The 25,267-nt window shown below is 38.5% G+C and overlaps 1 protein-coding gene across 1 annotated transcript in view; it reads right to left on the bottom strand.

Moving 5' to 3' along the window:
* Window positions 1-19,262, bottom strand: part of Smp_169180 (hypothetical protein) — a gene marked incomplete at its 3' end in the record, with an annotated part of 53,525 nt that extends 34,263 nt beyond the window's left edge. The window contains exons 1-9 of the mRNA XM_018794908.1: window positions 19,223-19,262; window positions 13,258-13,650; window positions 12,122-12,521; window positions 10,463-10,747; window positions 10,193-10,315; window positions 8,720-9,055; window positions 6,962-7,175; window positions 5,154-5,292; window positions 3,019-3,645 (exon numbers count right to left, since the gene is read on the bottom strand). Coding sequence (XP_018649274.1) covers window positions 3,019-3,645; window positions 5,154-5,292; window positions 6,962-7,175; window positions 8,720-9,055; window positions 10,193-10,315; window positions 10,463-10,747; window positions 12,122-12,521; window positions 13,258-13,629 — 2,496 coding nt within the window. The 5' untranslated portion in view covers window positions 13,630-13,650; window positions 19,223-19,262. The remainder of the gene's footprint in view (window positions 1-3,018; window positions 3,646-5,153; window positions 5,293-6,961; window positions 7,176-8,719; window positions 9,056-10,192; window positions 10,316-10,462; window positions 10,748-12,121; window positions 12,522-13,257; window positions 13,651-19,222) is intronic.
* Between the last annotated feature and the right edge of the window lie 6,005 nt (window positions 19,263-25,267).

Genomic DNA, 25,267 nt, shown 5'->3' with positions numbered 1-25,267 from the left:
ACAATACTAAGTTGAATTTAAACTTCACCCCATCGCACAAGCAAGTGGTTATCAGGACTCAGTAGCTGAGTGGAAAACGCGATGGCGTTTGAAGCGAGGGTACTGGGTTCGAGTCCCAGAGTGAACATCAACTCTGAGATGCAGGTACATCCAGCTGACGAGTCCCAAATAGTACTAAACGCGCGTCAAACTGGATTCCACTGCTAGCCACTATCCATCTTTGCTTACCATGCTTGTGAATTAAGGCTATATCGAGGCAATACGCACAGTATGCACATATGCCAATTAGAGACTGACCAGTTGCAGTCCTAACAAATCGATGGGAAGATTCAAACAAACAATACTAAGTTGAATTTAATTCATGTCATACTTATTAGGTACATCAGTGTTACGGGACTGTCAACAATCCACAACAATATAAAAATTAATGGAACCCGATAACTAAGTACAGGTTTGTCTCTTTGGCTCTGAAGAGATCTATAGTATGCATAACAGCTAGTAAGAATAGCCAAATGGTCAAAATAATTCAATAGGATGGACGAATAAACCAAATGGCTATATATATATATATATATATATATATATATATATATATATAACCTTTGGGTTTTGACCTTAGTAGAATTTAACATTACATGTAAACCTCCAAATAACATAATGATGATATACAATATGATGTATTTCACATTGTAGTGTATAAACAATTTATATTTCAGACACCAATAGTTGTTTGTTTCAATCAACTTTGTTTTTATCTCTTACTTCAAATCTCTTTTTTTTAGTTCAGTGAGGGAAGAGTTAAACAGTTTTATCAAACAAATAACTATGTATTATTAGACAGTGTTCAGATCATATGATTTTATCTTGAAGTGAAAATAATCTGTTAATAGTACATAAATATGAAGCATATTTCACTGTTCTTTGACTGATACCTCTTGACAGAAATGATTTCTAACAGTAAATCGTCAACTAACAGGTTATTTACGATTTTTAAGAACAATTACTATCCAGATAACAGCTGTGTAATAAAAGTTAAGCAAGATTTTAACTGAGATGATGAACAATTGACAGAGAATAAGACGTTTGGTGCATAGAACAAACAAATCAGTGAACAAATAGCCTCCATCTACCTGAAATGAATAACCCGTATCCTAAATTATTGATGCACATAGGATTCCCCAGAAGATTATGCAAATGTCTTAACTGAGAAAGAACTTTTATACATTGAGTAAAATGAAATAACATATATAGCTTGACCAAATCGTAATTAGTCAGACAGTAAGTAGCGTTCGGAAGTAGTCGGTCAGCTTTCCCTAACACAGAAATGGGAAACACATCAAAAACATTGATCGCGACTTCTGTTTCAACAACCGATGCGCTATTCACTGAACAACTGAGTGTATATAGCCACTAACTTGTTTAATATTTATGATATTTAGGTTCTTATTAATAAGAGTTTTGAATTACTCCGTTGTTGATATCTAGGACTGAGTCCTGATCAGTCTTTGTCGGTATATATGTATCCAGTGTGGCAATAATGGAATAATTCAGTGCTGATCATACTACTAAATGGGACACACACATAGGGCGGAACAAAAAACACTATGTGCTTGCTTATTGATGCGATTACTTGTAAATGTGAAAACTAAGCACGATCATCAAGGGTACATTTACACAACAACGACACAACATGCTTCTACAATAATGACGATAAAACGATGAAAATACTACCAAAAGGAAACATAAAAAAGTACATCCAGCTAGTTTTATTTTTTATAACGAATACCGGTTCATTACTAACTAATTGATACACGAACATTTTCCAATGACTTTCCCTATGGTTAAATACAGTATGAAAAAAGCTTTTGTGATCATGTGACAGGCCTGACTGTTACATTGGAAAATAACATGATGTTTATGCATCCATCACGCATTTTGGTTCAATTGTGATAAAGTTTTTAGTAGACAATGTTTAAACAGTTGCATACTGAAACTAAACAAATTGACGAGATGTAATACTCCAGATACTGAACACTTTTATACACAAAGATATTTCTTCTATTGTAGTAATAAACAATACAAACTCATTCTAGTTTGTACCGTGATAAGGACTAACTTACTAACTTCATAACGTATTAACAGAATACTAAGTTAAACAATAATTCATATTTATTGTTATGCCCCGATAACAATAGTGAAAGGTAACTTTGGGATCCATTTATGGACCAATTTTATGCATATAATTTTTATCGTATATTTGCTAAATAATTAAACTATTCATATTCATGTTCCTTCCATTGTGAGCTTTATTTTGACCCTTGGACTATTATTGTACGATTACCATTCCTGAGTTATACCCAGTCTATTAATTACTGCTCCCCATATTCACAGCCACATTTGGCTAAATCTTGTACAAATGTTATTTTCTATTTTATTGGTACGATGTGGTCAGTCTGTTTGGTATATAAACTCAGTATGTTTGAAATATAATGATTCATACCGCAGAGGCTGTTATTGGTGTTCTGGACTTAACTGGCTGGGCTAAGCAGAAAGCAGGACCGATACGTACTCTAGACTGCTCGTATGGTTTTCGCGTGTCCAATCGATAATTCGCTGCTCTCTGATTGGCAGTCTTATCACGACATACGTTAACTAGGCATCCACTCGACTACAGGATATAACATTTATTCACCAATAACTAACGAACATCATGTTATTGTACACTACAGAACTATGGAAGAAAGTGAGAAACCAACAGACTTAAAGATGTTAGTTACATATGAGCACAGATAAAAATATCAACAAATAAATGTTCTAACTAACATGACTTAACTGTGTCATGGTCATGATATACAAGCTGGAGCATTATGTCAGTGTATCAATTATGATCGGGAGTCAGGAAATAGTGTTAGTCAAATATTACAGGTTAGAAAGATAAGTGTCAAATTAATTTCTAAAGTTATACTTGTTTAACCCGTTTATTTTGAATTTAACGAACTTAAAGTGAATAAAACTTACAGAAGTAGACTGTAACACCAATTGGTGTTGTTGTTCTTCTTCATCTTCATTTGTTGGCGTAGACAAAATTTCAGGCATGTAATTCTTGCTTTCATTCAAATTGACGTTCAACTGATCACGAACTCTTTGTTTTTCAACATTTTTGACTGATTCCGATTTATTTTCTTTGTCAATTACTAACGTATTCTTTTGTGATAATTCTTCTATTATTTCCTTTGTTTTTGTACTTCTGGTAGTAGTAGTAGTAGTAGTGGTGGTCGAGGGAGAAATAGTTGGTGTTATTGATGCTGGAACAGTACTAGAAGTGGCGGAAGTCATTACAGTGGTAGTACTTGTTGTATCAGTGGTTTTCTTTGTCACAGAAGCTGTGCATACATCTTTTCCCTCATTTTCGTCTGATGATGATACGGAAAACTGCTGTCCAGTATTAGTAGTAGATGTAGTGATGGTGGTCACGGTGACGCCAGATTTATTTTCCATTATTAACAAGTGATGTAATATATCAATGATAATTTGTATCAATGGAATTAAGCCCAAGCGATAGAATACCAAAACGTAAATATGTGGCGTTTTATTCAATAAACGGAGACTTAATTCTAATGCACGTGAAATTAATTCTTCTCGTTCCTGGAAAAAGATGGTGAAAATGAGGAAGACAAAAGAAAAAAAGTTATTTTATATAAACGGTTGTATGATTATTCACTGAGTAAAGAGATATTGAACATAAAACTTGGCAAAAATATGTATCGGTGACAGCTGAATATTTACAAGAAGAAAATAAAAACTATATGATCTTGCTTCACTCTAACCGATTTGGAAACATGTCAGTTAACATCAAACTACCGATTGCAAGAATTGCGCATTGAAAAAAGAAACGCATGTTAGCCATCACGCAGTCCCCAAATGCCCTGGTACGGCCGAGAATGGGGAGAGTCCGCCCTCTCTCGAAATGCTCTCACACGACCACACGTATACAGCCTCTGTCAGGGAAGTCCTACTCACTGTCTTCTCGTGGCGGGGTGTTGTTTACGAAATTGAAAGGACGAAAAGCGAATGTCCGGCGACTTAACCGGGTTGGTGGATGTGGAGGATCCACCTAGGGGGGTTGGAAAACCCTGATTCCAAACCAATGGTGCACATGGGCTTCAGTATCCTGAAGGAATAAATGGCGTATGAACCTGTTGTTGGTCACCGGCTACCATGGGACTGCATCTCCTTACGATGCTCCACTGCCTTGTGGACTAGACCTTTAGGTCGAAGGCTCCGGGTATGGCCCCCTAAGTAAACCACCTGCTTCAGTCTGGGTACCTGGTCAGTATCATAGCCCTCACACGATTAAATGAAATGAAAATTTTGTGTGGCACATATATATCTGGTGCCCCCTTGTACTAATATTTATGTATTCAAATAAATAATAAATAAATCGAATTGCGCAGATCATAACCCAAAATTTTATAACTATCGAAACACAGATTTAATCAATGATTAATGACTTTATGGACTGATATTAGTCTTCGTTTGGATACTTTAGATATTCAACCAACCCACTGCATTTTATAGTTCTTAAAGAATCTTACCTTTTATACCTATTACAGTTTAGATGACATAAAAATGAAACTCTATTCTTCATGATTAAATGAATAACTTGTGAATATCTTTGAAGGATAGGATGAGATAAGTGAAAATTAGTGCGAAACAGTAATTTTGCATCAATTTCACATCTGTCAGTCGAATAGTAGTACTAATAGCTGTACTAATTGTACCATGATAATGGACAATTATGATGAGGGTTGTAGTCATTCCAGTTCAAATCCTATCAATGAAGTTATCTATCAGACGCTATTACTGTTATAGTCTGTCTTCCATAGAGTTATTTAGCACAGATTTCTGTACTCAGTTCTCCCCTAGGCTGTTTGTATGGAGGGTTGGGGATACTAAGTAGTTTGATCACAGAGTTAGAGCGATAGAACTGAATCTGAACGTGTGATTTAAAGAGTCAAAATCCGAGCATGCAAAGAGAGAAATAGCAGTGAATCATATCAGTTCATATTGCTATTGGTAAAATAACAACAACGAACAACTGTAGCGTTTGTACTGACAAAAGTGGGTAAAAAGACAGAAATCAAACAACCTACTTCGATTAATACAGTATAAATCATTTGTGTTAATGAAAATGCGAATGGAACTGATTGATTATCCATCAAACTAATTGTTTCTAAATGATCAGGTCGCATATACTGAATCATACGCCAAACTAAAAGTGTACACTGATGTCTGTGAACAAATAATAATAAAAAGAATAAAAATAACGGACCATAAAGTTTACTTTACATGTGTAATTTATTTAATAAATGGAAAACGTAAAATTCGAACTCATTTGAAATGTAATACGTAGTTGAATATTAACATAGCACTTTATATATGACGAGAACTATCATCTAAAATTAAATATAACTCAAATGATCACACTTAAACAGTTTAAATACTACGTGGTCATCAGTAAAACCGCTACTTCTTATGAAAGATCGTTTGAATTTACATACAAATATAATAAATCACACTGACCTCAAGATGATCATATTTAGTACAGGAAACATCATATTCCTCACTTTACCGGTCATAATTCACCGGTTAGTCCAATAAGCAACAGAAATTTGGAACTCGACAATAAGCATCCCATGTGACTATAAATTTGTTTAAACCATCTTCACTCCACTTGAAACCTTACAATAGAGTGTATAACTCAGTAATAAAAGTGCTGAGTTATATGGCTTTGATATGTGGCTAGTGAAAGTAAATGTGATTGGCTATTGTATGTGTACAAACGGACACTTAGTTTATTAACTATTAAATATGTAACTTCCTTTCGTATTTTTGACTTTTGCTCCAGATCACTGAGTGTGTCTGCTTGTAATTGCCTCGGATAAACATTTGTCTAGCATATACTCTGTATTTCCATTATTTGTCATGAATTTTGTCCGGTAAAAAGTGATCCAGTGTAGTGGAAGCATAGTCTCAAACATCGGTCATAAGATTGTATCAGAGTAATATACAATATATATTTCAATTCTCCCGTTATATCAGGGCTTGAATCAACCAGTACGTAATAAGAAAAACTGTGAAACAAACATACAAAATGAGTTTTTATATAAAGTACAATTATAGCATAAGATAAATTTTCGACCGACAAGCAGACATCCGTACCATTGCCTACCCTAATCAATAGGGAATACCGGTTATTGATACGATCAACTAGTGTAACACTTCAAAGTACTGGTATTACATATTTATTTGAACTGTTTTAAGTCATTCATTATTCTTATTATTAAATCAGTACCAGGCCCACATTTGCGTACTTGACTTCGAGCCACACTTTAAGTGTGAGGGTAACTAACACTACCCGGTTTCCTAAAAGGAAGTAAGTGGAGCGAGACCCGAACTTGTAACTAGATGACCGAAATGCAAACAAGTCAAACATTAAACCGCTCACTCCTTTATCTATCTCATAGTGTGCGGCAGTCGACTTTTAAAAAAATAAATATCACGATCTTCTTTTCACTGATCGCTAAATGACACAATTTTGGAAACTTTAAAAAACAATAACATGGAACTTGTACACTGAAAACATAAAAGAAAGATGGCTTAATGATCAAATTTTTCAAGTTGCAATAATTAGACCGTAAATTTTAAATCCTGACTACATCAGCTCCCTTTAGTTTAGGCGAGAGGATAGTACCGTTAACTTTTATACAAAAAGCATGACTTCAAATCGTGAACATAAATTTCTACTTGACAGTAATAAAGGATCTAAATTAACATGAATTTATATTTAAAAAACAGCGAATAATATTCGTAATGATACCTGAATAATACAATTTTATCAATAAATCGACTAGTGAAATGTAGCATTCTTACTTTACAAGAAAAAATTTGTATAAACTACCTTACAGAAGATGTGCTTTCCTTAAACAACCCAACTAGCAACGGAAGAAGTTGATCAACAAATAAACGTTGAGCTTCGCCAGGATCATTCGATTGAATCACATCAGGTTTATGTTGAGCAAATGATACGTATGATGACGGTGTGGATGATGAACCAGGTGTTAGTTGTTTATCAGATTTATCTAACTTGGATGATAAACCCCTGAAACCGGCTCCTAAAAAGTGATATATATATATATACATATATTTGCAGTAGTATATAAATAACGGTGTATTAAAAATATAACCTCTAATCAAGAATATACCTAGTTTATGAAGACAGTCAACTTCATGCTATACAGAATCATTCAAATAAATAAATAGGGATTGTGTACTCACTAACTGAATAATTTCCCGAAAGATGCCCAAAAAATATACATCTTATGAGGACTTAAGTATGACCTAAGGTTATCCGGGACAGGAAATACAGTTGAGCACGTGAAGAATAATACTTTTAGATTACAAGACTTTATGCAATAAGACGATCAACTCCCTAGAGTAAACATAATGCCCTTATTCGAACTAAATTGATTATAGGGAGTGAAATAGCTAAGTGCGCTGACCGCTTCACTTATATTGTAAGTCTCATCAGCCTAGATGGGTTGATGTAAGATGAAATCACGGCACGGACTCAGGAAGCTTAATTGGTTTTTTCCCGACTTGGATCACCTGTGGGGGTGAAAAGTCTTTTTGTTAACCAAAGGGTGGGTAAACTGCTCAGCAGTCCGTTCTGCATTACCCCATGGATATGGAAGTAGAAGACACGAGTAAGCTGCAATTCTCTGGTCATGGGTGACGTGGAATGGTCGAGTGAACAGTCTTGAGGTCAGGTATAAAGTAAGGATAGCAACTCTGTTGATGGGTTAGTGAGATGTATTACTTATGTCTAACCACTGCCTACCCTGATTTGAGAAGTTAGCTGGCGTGAGAATAGTTTGGAAGAAAGTTAGTTTGGAATAAAACGAAGCGTGACATCAGTCTATCAACCGTTAGACTGAGGTATAGGGGTGAGTTTAGATAACCAGGTTGATGTCCATGCGAATATTGTGACCGGTAGTTGGGGGATGTTGGGTAACATGATTCAGAATCAGTCGTAATGACCCAGATGCACTTATCTTTTTATCTCCTCTTAAATCCTGAGTTTCAGAATTATTTCACATCTTTTATTCTGGGAATTCATTTATTGTCCTTGAATTATATTGTCCATGAGAAATATTTCTTCAGTATCACTGATACTACTAGATCTACATTAGTATTCAGCTTGATGACTTCATATCTTTGTGCTGTTGTGGTAGTAACTTGGACTACTGTAAATATGTGCCAAGTGTTGAATATAAATGAAATAATATTTAGTTGAAATTATTTTCTCCAGTTAGTACAAGCAACATATCCGTACATGTTTGAAATCTTTTACGATCATAAATAAATGACTGGATTTTAGGCTGAGTGAATAAGACAAAGACGATCCAAAACCCTTAATTGTATCACCATTTCCTTGATTTCTTCAAATTGTTATAGCTAGGTATATTCAGAAGTGACAATATCAAGCAAAATAACTATAGTTTGTACAGAACCAAAGCATATTGTGATCCACTTTTGGAAAATATACTCTTATTTACAAACATCGTTAATGAAAAAAGATTGATCACACATTCAACTATGAAAATGTTTACACGAAAACAGAGCAAATAAAATCAGTATCACTGAAAAATTCATTCACTTTTTGACTCGGATTCCAATAAATCGATTACTTGTTGTGAACCAGGAAAATCAGGATGTTCCCGAGCCCTGTCTATGGGTTTTCTACCTTGTACATCTTGTTTATTAATATCAGCGCCCCAATTAAGTAAAGTTTTGCATATTTCAACACGCCCAAATGAAGCTGCATAATCTAAAGGTGTACGAACACCTAAATTCACATTTGCACCATGTGTACATAAAAGTTCAACCATAGCCGGAGAACCGAACGATGCGGCCCAATTTAGCAAAGTTTGTCCTAAATGATCCATGTAATTGACATCGATTTTGCCCGACTTTAAACTGCGTTTCATAAAATCTAAAAGAATTTAACAGGATTTCGGCGTGACTAAATTGACGAAAATATTGAGTTCATACTTTTTATCTTTAGTGAAATAATTGAAAATATTTCTTTTGAAATTTTTTCAACTAATTGTACTCAAGACTGAATAACTACAAACATAGATTTCCCAAAGTTTAATAGAAAAGACATAACCAGTGGAGTGAGGTAGCAATTCATTGATGACATTACGAGAAAACTGTTCTATATTACACGTCGACTGAAGTTGGCTGTATTGTAATGGTGTTTGCTGTGAGATGCTAGGGTTCTAAGTTTAATCTTATACTACTAAGCTGTGGACGAGCATTCCTGAAGAGTCCATAAGCAAAGAAGGAGTTGTTAAGTGGTCCCTGACTTTTAATGTTCCCCCAGTTGACAACAGTTTATAATGAGGACCACCTTCCAATATAACCGCATACCTTGAAATCCCAAAGTGTCGGTCATACTGTTAGTTATTAGTGTTAGAGGCTTGTGAAGATCATTGATTTTTACATCAAAAATGACCTTGGTTAGACAACTGGTGAAAATTAGAAAGCAGTGGACAGCCCCACTGCGATTAGTGGTGTTCCAGTATATCGGATGTGAAGCAGTTATCCATCAATGACACTGAAATATAGTTGTCAAACACCATGAATTGATAGAAAATAGAAATGCGAATCACTGGTTTAAAGGTTAAGCACTCCAAAAGAGAAGTGGAGACCCTGAGTTCGATCCCCAGTGAAGCCACGGATGCTCATTGCTGAAAAACCCCAATACTTGGAGAAGAAAGTTCTCCGGTGCTTCCTGACTTCAGTTGTTGTCCAACCAAGGTCAGTTCGTGGTGAAGACTACAGTCGTTAGTAATTCGCTCGAGAAATCTTGATACTGTTTCCAAACTACAGTCGATGAAACAGGAATGACTAACTTTTAAGCGAACAGCTTAAAATATACTATACATTATTTGGATAAAATCAATCAAGTAGCTAAAAGTATGTTCTCCTGTGTACATGTTTCTCCAACTGTAGCGACAACCACCAAAATAAATTAGAAAGCACTTATCGTATGAAACATTATAACATCTGAAATAAAATATAAAAGAAACCCTCCTAAATTCCGATAAAAATTGAAATACCATACCCAAATCCTGTCGTTTTATAGCCTCAATAAAATGACGGTGTACAGCATCGCCTTCCCAAGAATGCTGGGACTCCAAAGGAGTTTCAATAGTATGTTCAGATTGTGAAGTATTCTGTGAATTTTCTGCATGTTCAATAATTGATATAGACGTTTGAAATTCATTTGATTTAAACAACTGACTTTGCATTTGATTTTGTTTTGAAATATCATCGTTGGCAGATTCTGGTAAAGTAGTTTTACAGACTTGTTCTTTTGTTTGTGATGATTCACGTGATTTCAACTGAACATTTTGAGTTTGATGTAGTAGTACCAATAGAACTTCAATCAATCGAAGTACACTAAGAACAACTAATTCATCCGTGCTACGTTGAACAACCATTGCCAATGTCATAGCAAACTGACCATCACTAGTTAGAAGTTTATGTGTTATACTCACAGAATTACAACAAAGTGAAGTTAGGATATTAGTGACTGCGTGAACTGCAACTGGATTACTTTCAGTTGTGACTGAAGAAAGACCATCACGACTACTCCCTGATGTGTCTGTTGGCAAACCTGTAATGCAAAAGTCACACATCCAAAAATAGAGTGAAATATTTATGCTGGAAAGAATATCTTATATTTGAAGAATAAATAATTCAACAGTCCACGCTCATTAGTGGTTTCGAACGATAGTGTTAGCATTTCATTTCATTATTTATTTATTTAAACACATAAATATTGGTACAAGGGGGCACCAGATAAATATGCGCCTCACGAATCTCATTCGATTTGTGTAAGGGCTGTGATACTGACCAGGTACCCAGACTGAAGCAGGTGGTTTACTTAGGGGCCATACCCGGAGCCTTCGACCTAAAGGTCTAGTCCACAAGGCAGTGGAGCATCGTAAGGAGATGCAGTCCCATGGTAGCCGGTGACCAACAACAGGTTCATACGCCATTTATTCCTTCAGGATACTGAAGCCCATGTGCACCATTGGTTTGGAATCAGGGTTTTCCAACCCCCCTAGGTGGATCCTCCACATCCACCAACCCGGTTAAAGCGCCGGACATGGTGAATAATGTCTCCAAGTTAAACAGTTCCTATGGTTCAGAACCTTGGAAGATTCATCTCAAAGTCAGAATGATCACTGGGCACCCAATTACGAATTAATTAATGTAATTCATTCGCTCAGTAAGTACCTAAGAATTTATATTTCAGGACTCCTCAGTGCGCATCCACGACCCCGTATGCGGGAATCATACCCGGGACTTTCGGCCTCGCGCGCAAACGCTTAACCTCTAAACCACTGAGCCGGCATCCAACGATGTTAATGTTTAACTTCAATCAACAACTTACTGGTCAAAAGCTACTTAACCGATGTCCTACGGAATAATGATTTTGTGCAACTTGTTTTACAGTGCACCACTTCCTTTATGTTTGACCAGTCAGTCAGTCAGCTACAAAGTAGGACCAGGCACATATATGCATCGGTCCAAGTTGCCACACCCCATTAGCACTACAAGATGAACACCAAACTCACAGAAGTAGTTACTTCAATGGTAGTAATATATAAAAGAAAGATTTCTTATAAGGATATAATGGAGGAAGAAAGAATCAGTTTGTAGAAAAGAAGGTATAAACTAATTTTAATCTCACGGTTTAAGGAAAGAAAAAAAGTGTATATACCTAGGCCATTGTGATCGATTCTGAGCCATGTCACTCAAACTCTCCAACCATTAGTTATGATGGTCACGCGGACCACAACCAAGTAGTCTGCATCTATCAACATGGCTCAGACCAGAAGTTAGAGACTTCAAGGACTGATGCCACGTTTTGGTTGAACCGCCCCTAACTTTTATTATTATTTTTTTATATTTAAATGGATCAAATCAAAATTATGAAATAACTAGAAAGCAAGTAAGCATAAATCAAAACGAGTTTATTTACTGGGGCCGGATGAATCTGTCACTTCATTATCAGTTTCCACACCACCAGCAACACGAAGACGTTGAAGAAGACAATCAATAATATGAGAATCAGCAAGTGGACTTGGATCGGCACCCGTTCGAGTAAATCGAGCTACCAAATTAGCAAATGCACGTAATGCTTGGTCAGCAACACCTGTTTCTCGACGATCTAAGAGTGAACTCAATGCATCAATCCAACTGGTTAGATTCTTGTCTGCTGGGTCTGCTCTGCTAAACAAACGCCTAATAATATCCATCCCAGCCTGCAGAACATCAGCATGAAGCAGATGTGGGTAAAGACGTATATAACGTAAGACGGAAGTCAGTCCTCCGGCCGTATACACGGCACCAGGCTCTCGTGTACAAATAAGCTGCAACATCTTGAAATTTTATACATGATAATTGATTAAATGAGGATAATTTGAAAAAAATACTAACAGTCACATTTCAAATGAAAAAATAATCTAATTTTAAGTTCAAACAGAGAAAGCAATCTAAAAGACATTTACACAGTTTCAAATGTTTTAAATCTTGACTTACAACTTATTTACTCTCTCAGAATACTGAACAAAATGCTATCACAAATTTCCAATGAATAAAAGTGTTGATCACCGTATATTTTAAATAAAGAAAATTTGATCGATATTTGAGTAAATTGGCATGGTAGTTGGAAATTGAATCTAACCTCATTGTTAAATAAAACATTTAAAATCAGTTTTGAACAAAACAGTTAAGCGATAAAAATTCCACCGATTAGCTAATAGGAAAGAAAGCCATCTGAAACAACTTTGTCTTCATGAGTCTTTATTATGACTGTTTGTTTGCACTAGGATAATCCCTAGTGTTGTAGGTCCTCATTATGTAAACGACCACGCAAAAAAAATGCACGACGTGACTAAAATATTCTCGGACTAATACGATACACAACGTGAAGCAACCCGATTACAGGATCAATCAAAATAGGTACAAACCACCAGGATAATCACAGTCTAACACTTTTATTCAGACTTATATGTACACTGGATCCTGGAAGTGGATGGTAATGCCATCATGACTAAATCATGTTGTACATTTTAAGTAACATTAACTCGAGAAAGATTCAAAAGAAATATTTACCTTAATAATCTGCTGCCCAAGCTCATTACTTTTCGCAGATGTCATATCAACTGCATCTAATCTAGAAGTCATGGCTGTCAACACATTTGGCGACCGTGCAATCCGTGGGGCACAGTCCAAACTAACATCCAAATAGTAAGTGAGGGCCCGAGCATTTGCCTCCAGAACAGAGTCCGGGGCTAATTCATCCAAAAATATTTTGCATAAGGCGGGTATGAAGAGGCGAGGTGGATAGCGCTCAAAGAAAACATCAACATTGTCCGAGAAAAGAACTTCGTTGCACAGTTGTTCCAATGCAGTAAGTTGTAACTCCCTAAGTTCGTCGTTTACGGAGTCCAACCATTCCAGAACTATTGCTGGGTCGGCTTCCATTGAGTTGTTTTAGAAGTGACCCTAGTTACAGATTAAAGAAAATACCTAAAAATTACCAATTTTGACAAAAAAAGATTATTTATTATGAATTCAGAACGTTATAAGCAAGCTAATCCCAGAAACAGTTTCAGGAGTTAACATCTATAAGCTTTATAATAACAGGACGAAAGGTGGATTCTGAAAATACTCAAAAAGCTGCCTCTTGAAGGTTACATTTACCACCGTTGAAGAAAGGAATCCTGATTCTAGGTAACTGACGCAAACTGATTAGATCCGGAATATTCGTCCGTGTGGATCTCAGCCTAGCTGATCGTGTTAAGAGACGAGTTGCAGAAGTGGAAATAAAGGGGGAAAAACATCTTTCTTAAGTGTTTTCAAATTGTAAACCTTCGGAGCAAAATGATCCCTAAACCACTCTGAGTGGTAAAGGAAAGCTCTCCACGGAAGTAAAGGTGTGCTACACAAATTCTCGCAGCCTACAAAATAAAATGGCCGAGCTCAAGACAATGGTGGATATAAAAAACCGGGATGTCATTGCTGTCTCAGAAACATGTTTGACGTCAGTGTTTGATAATGAAATTCAGTTGACTGACGTTTCACCCAGTAGGAATGATAGATTAAATCGTAGGGAAGGCGGAGTTATCTTGTACACGAAAAGTACTTAACCATACGAGCAGTTGAGACAGTGGCACATGATTCAGGGATATGTGAACTGGTGTGTTGCAGGCTGAAATGTAGATGGCAAGATATTGGATTAATTGTAGTATGCCGCAGTCCAGAATGTGTTGTAGATGAATACCTCCTAAGCAAACTTAAGTCCTAGTGTAACAGGGGTAAAAGCCTTATAGTAGGCGACTTTAATGCACCGTATACAAACCGGATAAACTTAGAAGTAGGGTCATCGATAACGTCATTTGATTGCAAATTGTTAGAAACCACAGTTGCACTAGCTTTATTACAGCATATTGGAGATCCCACCAGGTATGATTTGAGAAACTCCTGGTCTATCTTGGACTTAGTCTTCATATACGGCCATAATGTCGGTCAAATGACTTTCCTTCCACCTCTAGGGGGAAGTGGTCATGCAGTCATCTTATGCAAGTTTATGGCTGAGATGGCCTGTTAAACAGTTGCGCCGGCCCGTCCTAACATATGGAAGGCAGACATAAAGGCGACAAACTCTGCAGCATCGGCTGGAAACTAGATAATTGACTTAGGGGCATCAGTAAAAGAGGCATGGACTCATTTTAAACAATTATACAATCGATTAACTCAACCATATATACCCTGGACAGTCCCAAAGAAGAAGCACGGCCATCCCTGTATAGACCGGGATATTCAACGTTCACTAAGACAAAAGAAGAAGTGTTGGAATGCTGGCAACAGCCTTGACACAGAAAGTACAATGGAACGCTACAAGTTTGTAAGAAATAAGTGTATAATTACAATCCGGGAAGCTCAGAAAAAATATGAAATGAGGTTGGCACAATCTGCAATCAAGAAGCCTAAGAGACTATTACCGAACATAAATTACAGAACAAGGATGCAGCATTGGATTCTCCAACATGGCGGCCTGCTTGAACATCTGGGCTACCTGTTCCTGCTATCTAGATATTTCAACAAGTTATCTAATTTCGTTCGTTTTAATACATCATTATGGCTATTAATCACATAAACTATTCGAGTGCGTTTCTGAAAAGTGTAAAACCTTTTGTTGTACAAGTTACAAAAGGCCCAATCAGACATACTGTGGTTGCTGGCTGGTAGCTAAGTTCTAACTGGCGATCACTCAATACTTGTCATCAGGATCGATCAAGAAGTAAAAGACGGAAACTTGTTGAAATACAATGTGCTGAGAATTCTATATCGTACCAAATAAATATTGAACAAAGCTAATGAATTATAACAAAGTAATGATATAATAATATACCAATTAAGGGAGTGCAGCTGAATGATGGAGATTATCAAGAAAAAGCGGAGGCTATGGCATACTATTTCGGGGCAGTTTCACTCAGGAGCCTCTTCTAGACGAAGAACTAGACCCAAATACAAAGTCAATAAACTTTCTGCTCACCGTGGACTCTGATCAAGACAATGTACTTAAGGTTCTTAGCAGTTTAGACACGGATAAACTACACCCCGAAATCCTGAGACAAATTGCACAATATATTGCAGCCTCACTGTGATATTCAACATGTCACTTGACCAAGGTGTATCACCTACGGACTGGAAGGATACAATCGTCACTCCAATATATAAAACAGGACCAAGACAACTTCCATCGAACTACAGACCTGTCAGCCTCACCAATGTGGTAGTTAAAATACTGGAAAGAATGGTTAAAAAGACCATAATGACATTTGTGGAAACCAACAACTTGTTAAACAGAGAACGGTATGGTTTCAAGAAAGGTTCATCTTGCACAACAAACCTCCTTATAGCAAGGGAGCAATGGATAAAGGCTCTAAACAATGGAAAATCAGTGGATGTGTACGGAGACTTCAGCAAAGCGTTTGACAAGGTGCCAATAAATAGACTGCTATTAAAGCTAGAAAATCTTGGCATTGTAGGACCTCTCCAAAAATGGTTCAAAGACTTCCTAGTAGGTCGTAGACAGGAAGTGTAAATTCGAAGTGCTCCACCTGGAAACCAGTACTTAGTGAAGTACCGCAAGATTATGTCCTAGGTCCTTTACTTTTTATACTGTATGTAAATGAACTCCCAAGTATCGTAGTCTCCAATTTTACTATACGCCGATGATGTAAAAATCTGGCGAGAAATATCAGGAGACGCAGATGCATATGCGCATATACGCACTTGAGACAGACAGTATTTTGATTAGCTGGTCTAGAAAGTGGCTGATACCTGTCAACGCGGGAAAGTGCGTCTACGTGCACTTTGGGGATATAAAGGTAAGTAGGTACAGTGCCTGTACCCATGGTCCAGTTCCACAAAGATCTTGAGGTGACAGTGAGTCACGATCTTGAGACCACGGCTCACTGTCGGGAGGTTTCAGTTAAGACGAACATTTACCAAGTTAGATATTACTATGTTCACTGTAATATACACAACCTTATTGAGAACTAAGCTTGGAAACTGCGTTTAGGCTGTAAGCCCCTGTTTCAAAGGTGACTTAGATATCTTGAAAAATGTAAAGAGGGCAGCTACCCGTGCATTTCCAGAACTCCCGAGTATACTATACAAAAGACAACTTGAAAAGCTAGACCTCTTTACTCTGTCCTACCGCAGATTAAGAGGTGATCTGATTTTGATGCATAGAATACTAAAAAATGATTTTTAACCTAACATATCCTCTCTTTTTCTTCCCACTAGATCGGGATATCTCAGGGGAAATAGCAGGAGAGTAGAAAAGCCAAGAACGAAGAAAATACCCGTGACATACATGTTTTTAACACCGAGTCATCAATTCTTGAAACCTGTTACCCGAAACAATGGTGTCCGCACCTTTAAATGACTCATTCAAAAGACTAAACACACACAGAAGCATACTGGAAAAGGAATAAAATAGGCCGTAGGCCTTCTGTCCTTACTACACAAATCTGAATCTCAAATCTGTAAGCAAAAGCTAAGAACCAGATCGTTAAAATTTACACAAGCTTTCTCGATGTTTCATGACTAAAATGTTTAAGTGATTAAACAAAAAATACTTTATCTCAAATTATGACGGTTTGTCATTTCATAGATTAAAATTTTAGACAAGTCAGACATCTATCATTGAAAATTAATACGTTTTTACTGAAACTTGATTATTTATTATTATTATTTAAACATATAAACATGGGTACAAGGAAGCACCAAATATGTTCGCAACACAAATCATCCGATTTGTGTGAGGACTGGGATACTGTCCAAGTGCTCAAACTGAAACAGATGGTTTTCTTAGGGGGCCATACCCGGAACCTTCGACCTAAAGGTCGAATCCATAAGGCAGTGGAGCATCGTGAGGAGATGCAGTCCCATGGTAGCCGGTGACCAATAATTGGTTCATACGCCATTTGTTTCCTCAGTATCCTAGGGCCCATGTGCACCATCGGTTTGGAATCAGGGTTTTCCAACTCCCCTAGGTAGACCCTCCGTGTCCACCAACCCGGTTAAAACGCCGGACACTCGCCTTTCGTTCTCTCAATTTCGTAAACAACACCCCCGCCACGAGAAGGCAGTGAGTAGGACTTCCCTGGCAGAGGCTGTATACGTGTGGCCGTGTGAGAGCATTTCGAGAGAGAGGGCGGGCCCTCCCCACTCTCGGCCGTACCGGGGCATTTGGGGGCACTGAAACTTGACGACCTAAATAAAGTCATATTACTGTCTACATTTTACTTTCACACTTTTAAATATGGAGTGTTTGCCAGCGGTATCTGATAAAGTCCCATGTTACTGATTTAGAAACCTTCAAAATCACATCAATATGGTGAGGGGGTTAATCCGACACAACCACTCTCCATACCACAAAGTTGTCTAGTTAGAATTCAAACTCAAAAAGTGTTAGTACTACCAACACTGAAATATCCAAGATAAGAATAGCACTACTGCTCTAGTTAACAAACTGAATATATATGCTATCTTTCTAACAAATGCCTTAATATCAATAGATTACACCAGCTCTCGAGTTTGTGGACTGCGAGAGTAATAAAAAACTCGTATATTCACGATAAATCTGGGTTGCACGCATACGTAGATAAATCAATACAGTAGTTTAATACATTTTATTCGAAGGTGTTATTAGGATTCATTGTTGCACTAATGAGATATAGCGAGGCATATCATGACCTATTAATAGGATATTCCTAGTCACTTGGTTTAATGAAGTGCAACGAACTCTGGAGCAGCAACCTGGTCTCCACCAAAGACTTTCTGTAGCATCGGTGTTTTGGCTATTAAGGCAAATATGTGGTAACATGTTCATAAAAAAGCTCCAGCAGCTAGTTACCAATGTAAATATCGATTAAACACATACGAATTCCAAACCAGCGAAGACTGATTTATACGGGTAAGAAAGATGTCTAACACGACACATACTATTAACACTCGTTGATATCGTTCTTTAAGTGAAATAAAATCTCTACAAAACTTATAACAGTGAGATATCGCCGTTTAACAAACTTAAGATTCTCACTGGACTAAAAACGGTTACTTGCCAACCCGAATTTTTCGAAAAACAAACTGCTGATTGTGCCCTTCTCGAAAGGGCAAACAATGTCAATTTAATACTTTCTAATACGATGTCTTAGTGCTTTTAAACTCCATACTACAAAAATAATTCGACTTGTAAAAAACTTTTTAAAGTTTTCAATATTATTCCACCGTTTCACGAAGTGTGAGCAAACTCTTTGCAACAAGAAGGCGATTTAGAAAACGAATACGGCAATTGTAGTCATTTGAAGGCGTTTTTCATCGGATTATGAGTAATTCTCAATGAAACCATCTACACAGTCATACGTTTCTCATTTCATTGCCTACCAAAATTTACATTTAAGAAAAGTATTGAGCACAACAACTTTGATTGTTTTTATGCACATGAAAAGTGGTCTATTGCCTACAAATCCTTATAATTGAATAAAACCTATTTTCTTACTCATGCAACACATACACTTGAAACTGCCGCTCTTTAGTTTCAGTTTTTCAATTTCAGTTTGGAAAGGACAAGAGGCTTGATGGCCTGCGTTAGTCGTGGCAATGATGGTCTCTCAGTCGAGCCAACTTTCTTTTGAAAAAGTCGACGGATGGAGCCTCAACCACGTGCTGAAGTAATGAATTCCACTCGTTGATGATTCAGTTTCAGTTTCAGTTTGGAAAGGACAGGAGGCTTGGTGGCCTGTGTTAGTCCTGGCAATGATGGTCTCTCAGCTGATCCAACTTTCTTTTGAAGGAGTCGACGGATGGAGCCTCAACCACGTGCTGAGGTAATGAATTCCACTCGTTGATTATTCGATGGGAAAGTCGGTAGTCAGCTGACAAGTAATTCGTTCTGGGCTTGTGAACTTTTTTGGAGTGTCCTCGTAGATTTTCTGTTTTGGAAGACAAGAAAAATGAGGGCATATCAGGTGCAAATTTGTCATTTAGCAATTTGAAAACTATAATCAAGTCACCTCTGATTCTTCTATATGACAGCGGGAATAGGTTTAGCTTGGTCAGTCTAGTACCATACGGGAGCTTCGCTATTCCGGGAATCAGCCTAGTTGCTGTTCTCTGAACTCTTTCCAAGAGTTCACTGTCTTTTTTTAGGCAGGGGTTAGCTGCTTGTATACAGTATTCAAGTTTAGGGCGTACGAACACTGTATACAAAGTCAGAAACGTTTTAGCGTCAAGATGACTAAAAGCCCTACGTATGGACCATAAAGTCCTAAAACCTTTGGCGGCTATTACACGGCAGTGTGCAGTAGTCTTTAAGTCTTGACTAACGATGACGCCTAAGTCATTGTGTGCCTGGACAATAGGTAACTCAGTGTTATTCATCGTGTATGTATCTGTACCCTGATGGCCAATATGCATCACAATACACTTGGAAGTGTTTATCGGCAATTGCCAGGTTTGGGACCATTCAGATAATCTCTCCAGGTCATTTTGAAGTTCTAAGCTATCGCTCTTGCTTTGTATCGCTCTCCATATCTTGATGTTGTCAGCATAGAGTAAGACTGATGACGATAGTAGACGAGGGAGGTCATTTACATACAAAAGGAATGACACTGGCCCCAAAACTGTACCTTGGGGGACTCCACTAAACACAGTTTCCCGGCTAGATAACTTGGAGTTCACCCTTACTCTTTGTTGACGCCCAACTAGGGAGTCTTTTATCCACATCAATAGATTGCCTCCAATCCCGACATTCCTGTGCTTATATAACAGCCGGTTGTAAGGAACTTTGTCGAAAGCTTTGCTGAAATCGATGTAGGCTACGTCTACAGGTAACTTTTGGTCCTTAAGAGCACACCAGCTTTCACGAGCGACTAATAAGTTTGTGAGACAAGAGTAACCTGTTCTATAACCATGCTGCTTTTCGGAGAGGATCCGGTTTTCATCGAGATACTTAAACAGCTCCTTCCGAATATTCTTTTCTAAGATTTTAAAAACCACACTAGTTAGGCTAATGGGTCGGTAATTCTCAGGCCTATGTTTTGCACCTGTTTTGAAGACAGGACTTATGGCGTTCTTCCAGTCTTTTGGTAGACGACCCTGGGTTACGGATAGATTAAAACATACACTTAAAGGGTTCGCAACAAAGTTAGCTAATTCCTTTAGTAACCTAGGGTGTAGTTCATCGGGTCCAGTGGATTTGCCTATGTCAAGCTTAACTAGCAGACCAAAGACATCGAGTTCTTTAATGGTTACGCTGTCCAGTGCTTGTGTGGGGGGATTTTCATGGACTGGTGAGAAGGGTGTTTCTATGGTGTATACATCGCTAAAGTATTTAGAGAATACTTGAGCTTTGCCAAAGTCGTCCTCCACTAGTGATGTGGCAGTACTGTCTCCCCATAGTGAAGGAACATTTCTTCTTCTTTTTGTCCTTTGGTTTATATACGAATACAAGCGTTTAGGGCATTCTATGGATTCCCTAACGATTTTCTCTTCGTACAGCTTTCTGGCCTTACGGAGGGTTGAGGCACAGGTATTTCGAGCCTTTTGATACTGAGATTTTGCCTCGTCAGTCCCCAGTAACCTAAATCTGTCCCACATTTTCCTTCTTTTACGGAGAAGGATGCGAACCTCCCTACTGAACCACGGTGGGGAGTTTCTCGGTCTCTTAGGTGTAGTCCAAGGGATGTGGGGGTCGGTAACTTCTAAGTATAAATTCCGGAATATGTCCCAAGCCGTTTCGATTGATGACTCTGGGTCTATTTTCCAATCTACTGATGATGCTGATTTCATGATGTCTGCTATGTTTGCTTGCCAGACGTTAGGTCTGGATTGAGCTGAAGCGTACTCGTGATCGACAGTTATATGGAAGTCAAAGCTTAAAACTGCATGATCAATTTGCCTAGGGGTGGCATGTAATCCAGGTTTGCGACGTCATCCTCATAATGAGTCAATATAAGATCTAGTAAGGATGATGCAGAACCCGGGTCGTACCTAGTTGCTTCCTTCACGTGTTGCACTAGAGCACAAGTGATTATCGCATCAACTAGTTCCTGTTCGAAGGAGTTTGCTGACGATTCAGTCCGAAGATTTCCCCAGTCCACCATGGGTGCATTGAAGTCCCCTAAGATTAGACATCGATCACTTCGTGATAAAGTGTTGAGACTGCTTAGCAGGACCTCGTTTGCCTCACAGCTTGGACTGCGATAGATCAAACTAAGTAGTAACTCTTGTCCCCTGCATTTCAGGCGGCAGCAAACTAATTCATACGTCCCACTCTCATGGGATACACTGTCGATAATGGTGAATGGAATAGCATTCCTAATGAATAGAGCTACTCCCCCTCCTTTACGCGTTTGTATTCTATCGGCCCTTACCAATGTAAAACCCTCGAAATCAAGTTCCCTACTATCTATAGACGGCGTCAGCCATGTTTCTGTGACTGCGATTATGTCTGGCCTAGTTGAGTCAATCTGTACACCTAGTTCCGGTAGCTTATTTAGTAAGCTCCGGGCGTTGGTATAACAGATCCGAAGCCTATTTAGGTGGCCTCGTGCTTCACCCAGAGTGGCTTCGGCATCATCCTCTGTCGAAGCCTCACAACCCGAAAATTTACAATTTTCAGGTCTTTTTCGCCAGCGTCTAATCTGAGCTGTAGTTCCTTTTCGGCTTCCCGTCTTTTAACACGGTCCGCCAACGGTAAGTCCTTACGGAGAAAAACTCCTGAACCCTTTAATTTGTGTCCGTTTTCTAAGATTAAGTCGCGTTCGTTTGAGGATTTGAAAACGACTTTGAGTAGTCTAGACTGATTTGGTTTCAGATGCGCTAGATTTCCTAATCTATACACCTTTAGCAAGGTGACTCCGGGGATGTTTTTGGGCATAACTTGGTTGAGTAGTTGTTTTATCAACACAATGTCATGCTCAAAACGAGCTTTCGGTTCTAAGTTGTCACTCTCCTTGACTCTATGGAGAATGACTGATCTGTCGCTGTGATCAGACCTCGGCTTGTCGACCCTTTTGGTGGGGGTATGACTTCCTTTTACGTCATTTTGGCGTTTTTTTTTTACGACCCGTACCCAATCGCCAACGTTCTTTGGAGTGGTAACCACATTCGCGTCAGGCGTACTGTGGGATTCCGGAAGAGTCAGGACGACTTGGGAGATCGGGTCATCTTTCGCGCTGGAAACCGATCGAGCCTTGCGGTTTCGGCTTCCTGAAGTTCCCTTCTGGGTACCATTTTTGATACGAGGGACAGAAGAGACTTTTTTGCGCGAGTTTCTGGTTGTAACAGTCCTCTTTGGAGGATGTTCTTCCTCCTTAGTAGGGTGTGGGTCGGCAGTTTTTGGACTCACTTGGGCCTGCCTTGTGTCAATCTGCGTGTCGACAGATTGAGTTCTGACTGATGTATCCCGACCGCGCTTGCCGAGACACTTTTATGCGGCATTTACTATTGAAATGGCCTCGGTTAGCAGGCTATTTGCATCCAAACAGCACTGTTGACATAGCCATACACATCCATTTTTACTAAACCGCTTGAAAGCTGCAGGTGTTAGATTCGTGCAAACATCGTGGTACCAACCTTTGCACTCATCGCACTGCATGCCGCTATCAACAGGATATCGACATCCTGGGCGGTGGCAAATGCTTTTGTTGCATCTTCCAGTCATTTTAAGATGCGAAAGTGAGTGTTGACTATAAGTAGAAAAAAAACTATAAACAGTTAGGACCAAAGTACTAACAGACACAATGGAAAAAAAAAAAGGTACTCTGGAGTACCGACGATAAAACTATTTAGGATACCAAAGATGATACTCTAATAGAATACTTTAACTGAAAGAAATTCAATCAAAGTATAAAAACAGTAGTCTTGATACGTTAATAACGATCAAAACAATAGAATTTACTCAACGAGGAAAAATACCACTGTCCTTTTTAAATAGCGCGCGACAAGGGAAAGTAATTCGTTCTGGGATTGTGAACTTTTTTGGAGTGTCCTCATGGATTCTCTGTTTCGGAAGACAAGAAAAATGGAGGCATATCAGGTGCGAACTTGTCACTAAGCAATTTGAAAACTGTATTCGAGTCGCCTCTGATTCTTCGATATGACTGAGGGAATAGGTTTAGCTTGGTCAGTCTAGTACCATACGGGAGCTTCGCTATTCCGGAAATCAGCTTACTTGCTGTTCTCTGAACCCTTTCCAAGAGTTCAATGTCTTATTTTAGGCAGTGGCTAGCTGCTTGTATGCAGTACTCAAGTTTAGGACGTACGATTACTGTATACAAAATCAGAAACGTTTTAGCGTCAAGATGACTAAAAGCCCTACGTATGGACCATAAAGTTCTAAAACCTTTGGCGGCTATTACACGGCAGTGTGCAGTAGTCTTTAAGTCTTGACTAACGATGACGCCTAAGTCATTGTGTGCCTGGACAATAGGTAACTCAGTGTTATTCATCGTGTATGTATCTGTACCCTGATGGCCAATATGCATCACAATACACTTGGAAGTGTTTATCGGCAATTGCCAGGTTTGGGACCATTCAGATAATCTCTCCAGGTCATTTTGAAGTTCTAAGCTATCGCTCTTGCTTTGTATCGCTCTCCATATCTTGATGTTGTCAGCATAGAGTAAGACTGATGACGATAGTAGACGAGGGAGGTCATTTACATACAAAAGGAATGACACTGGCCCCAAAACTGTACCTTGGGGGACTCCACTAAACACAGTTTCCCGGCTAGATAACTTGGAGTTCACCCTTACTCTTTGTTGACGCCCAACTAGGGAGTCTTTTATCCACATCAATAGATTGCCTCCAATCCCGACATTCCTGTGCTTATATAACAGCCGGTTATGCGGAACTTTGTCGAAGGCTTTGCTGAAATCGATGTAGGCTACGTCTACAGGTAACTTTTGGTCCTTAAGAGCACACCAGCTTTCACGAGCGACTAATAAGTTTGTGAGACAAGAGTAACCTGTTCTATAACCATGCTGCTTTTCGGAGAGGATCCGGTTTTCATCGAGATACTTAAACAGCTCCTTCCGAATATTCTTTTCTAAGATTTTAACAACCACACTAGTTAGGCTAATTGGTCGGTAATTCTCAGGCTTATGTTTTGCACCTGTTTTGAAGACAGGACTTATGGCGTTCTTCCAGTCTTTTGGTAGACGACCCTGGGTTACGGATAGATTAATACATATACTTAAAGGGTTCGCAACGAAGTTAGCTAATTCCTTTAGTAACCTAGGGTGTAGTTCATCGGGTCCAGTGGATTTGCCTATGTCAAGCTTAATTAGCAGACCAAAGACATCGAGTTCTTTAATGGTCACGTTGTCCAATGTTTGTGTGGGGGATTTTCATGGACTGGTGAGAAGGGTGTTTCTGTGGTATATACATTGCCAAAGTATTTTGAGAATACCTGGGCTTTGCCAAAGTCGTCCTCCACTAGTGATGAGGCAGTACTGTCTCCCCATAGTGAAGGAACATTTCTTCTTCTTTTTGTCCTTTGGTTTATATACGAATACAAGCGTTTAGGGCATTCTATGGA

Source organism: Schistosoma mansoni, chromosome 1 (genome assembly GCF_000237925.1).
Source record: "Schistosoma mansoni strain Puerto Rico chromosome 1, complete genome".
In the NCBI taxonomy this organism is placed as follows: domain Eukaryota; kingdom Metazoa; phylum Platyhelminthes; class Trematoda; order Strigeidida; family Schistosomatidae; genus Schistosoma; species Schistosoma mansoni.
This window is presented reverse-complemented; position numbering and strand designations above follow the sequence as displayed.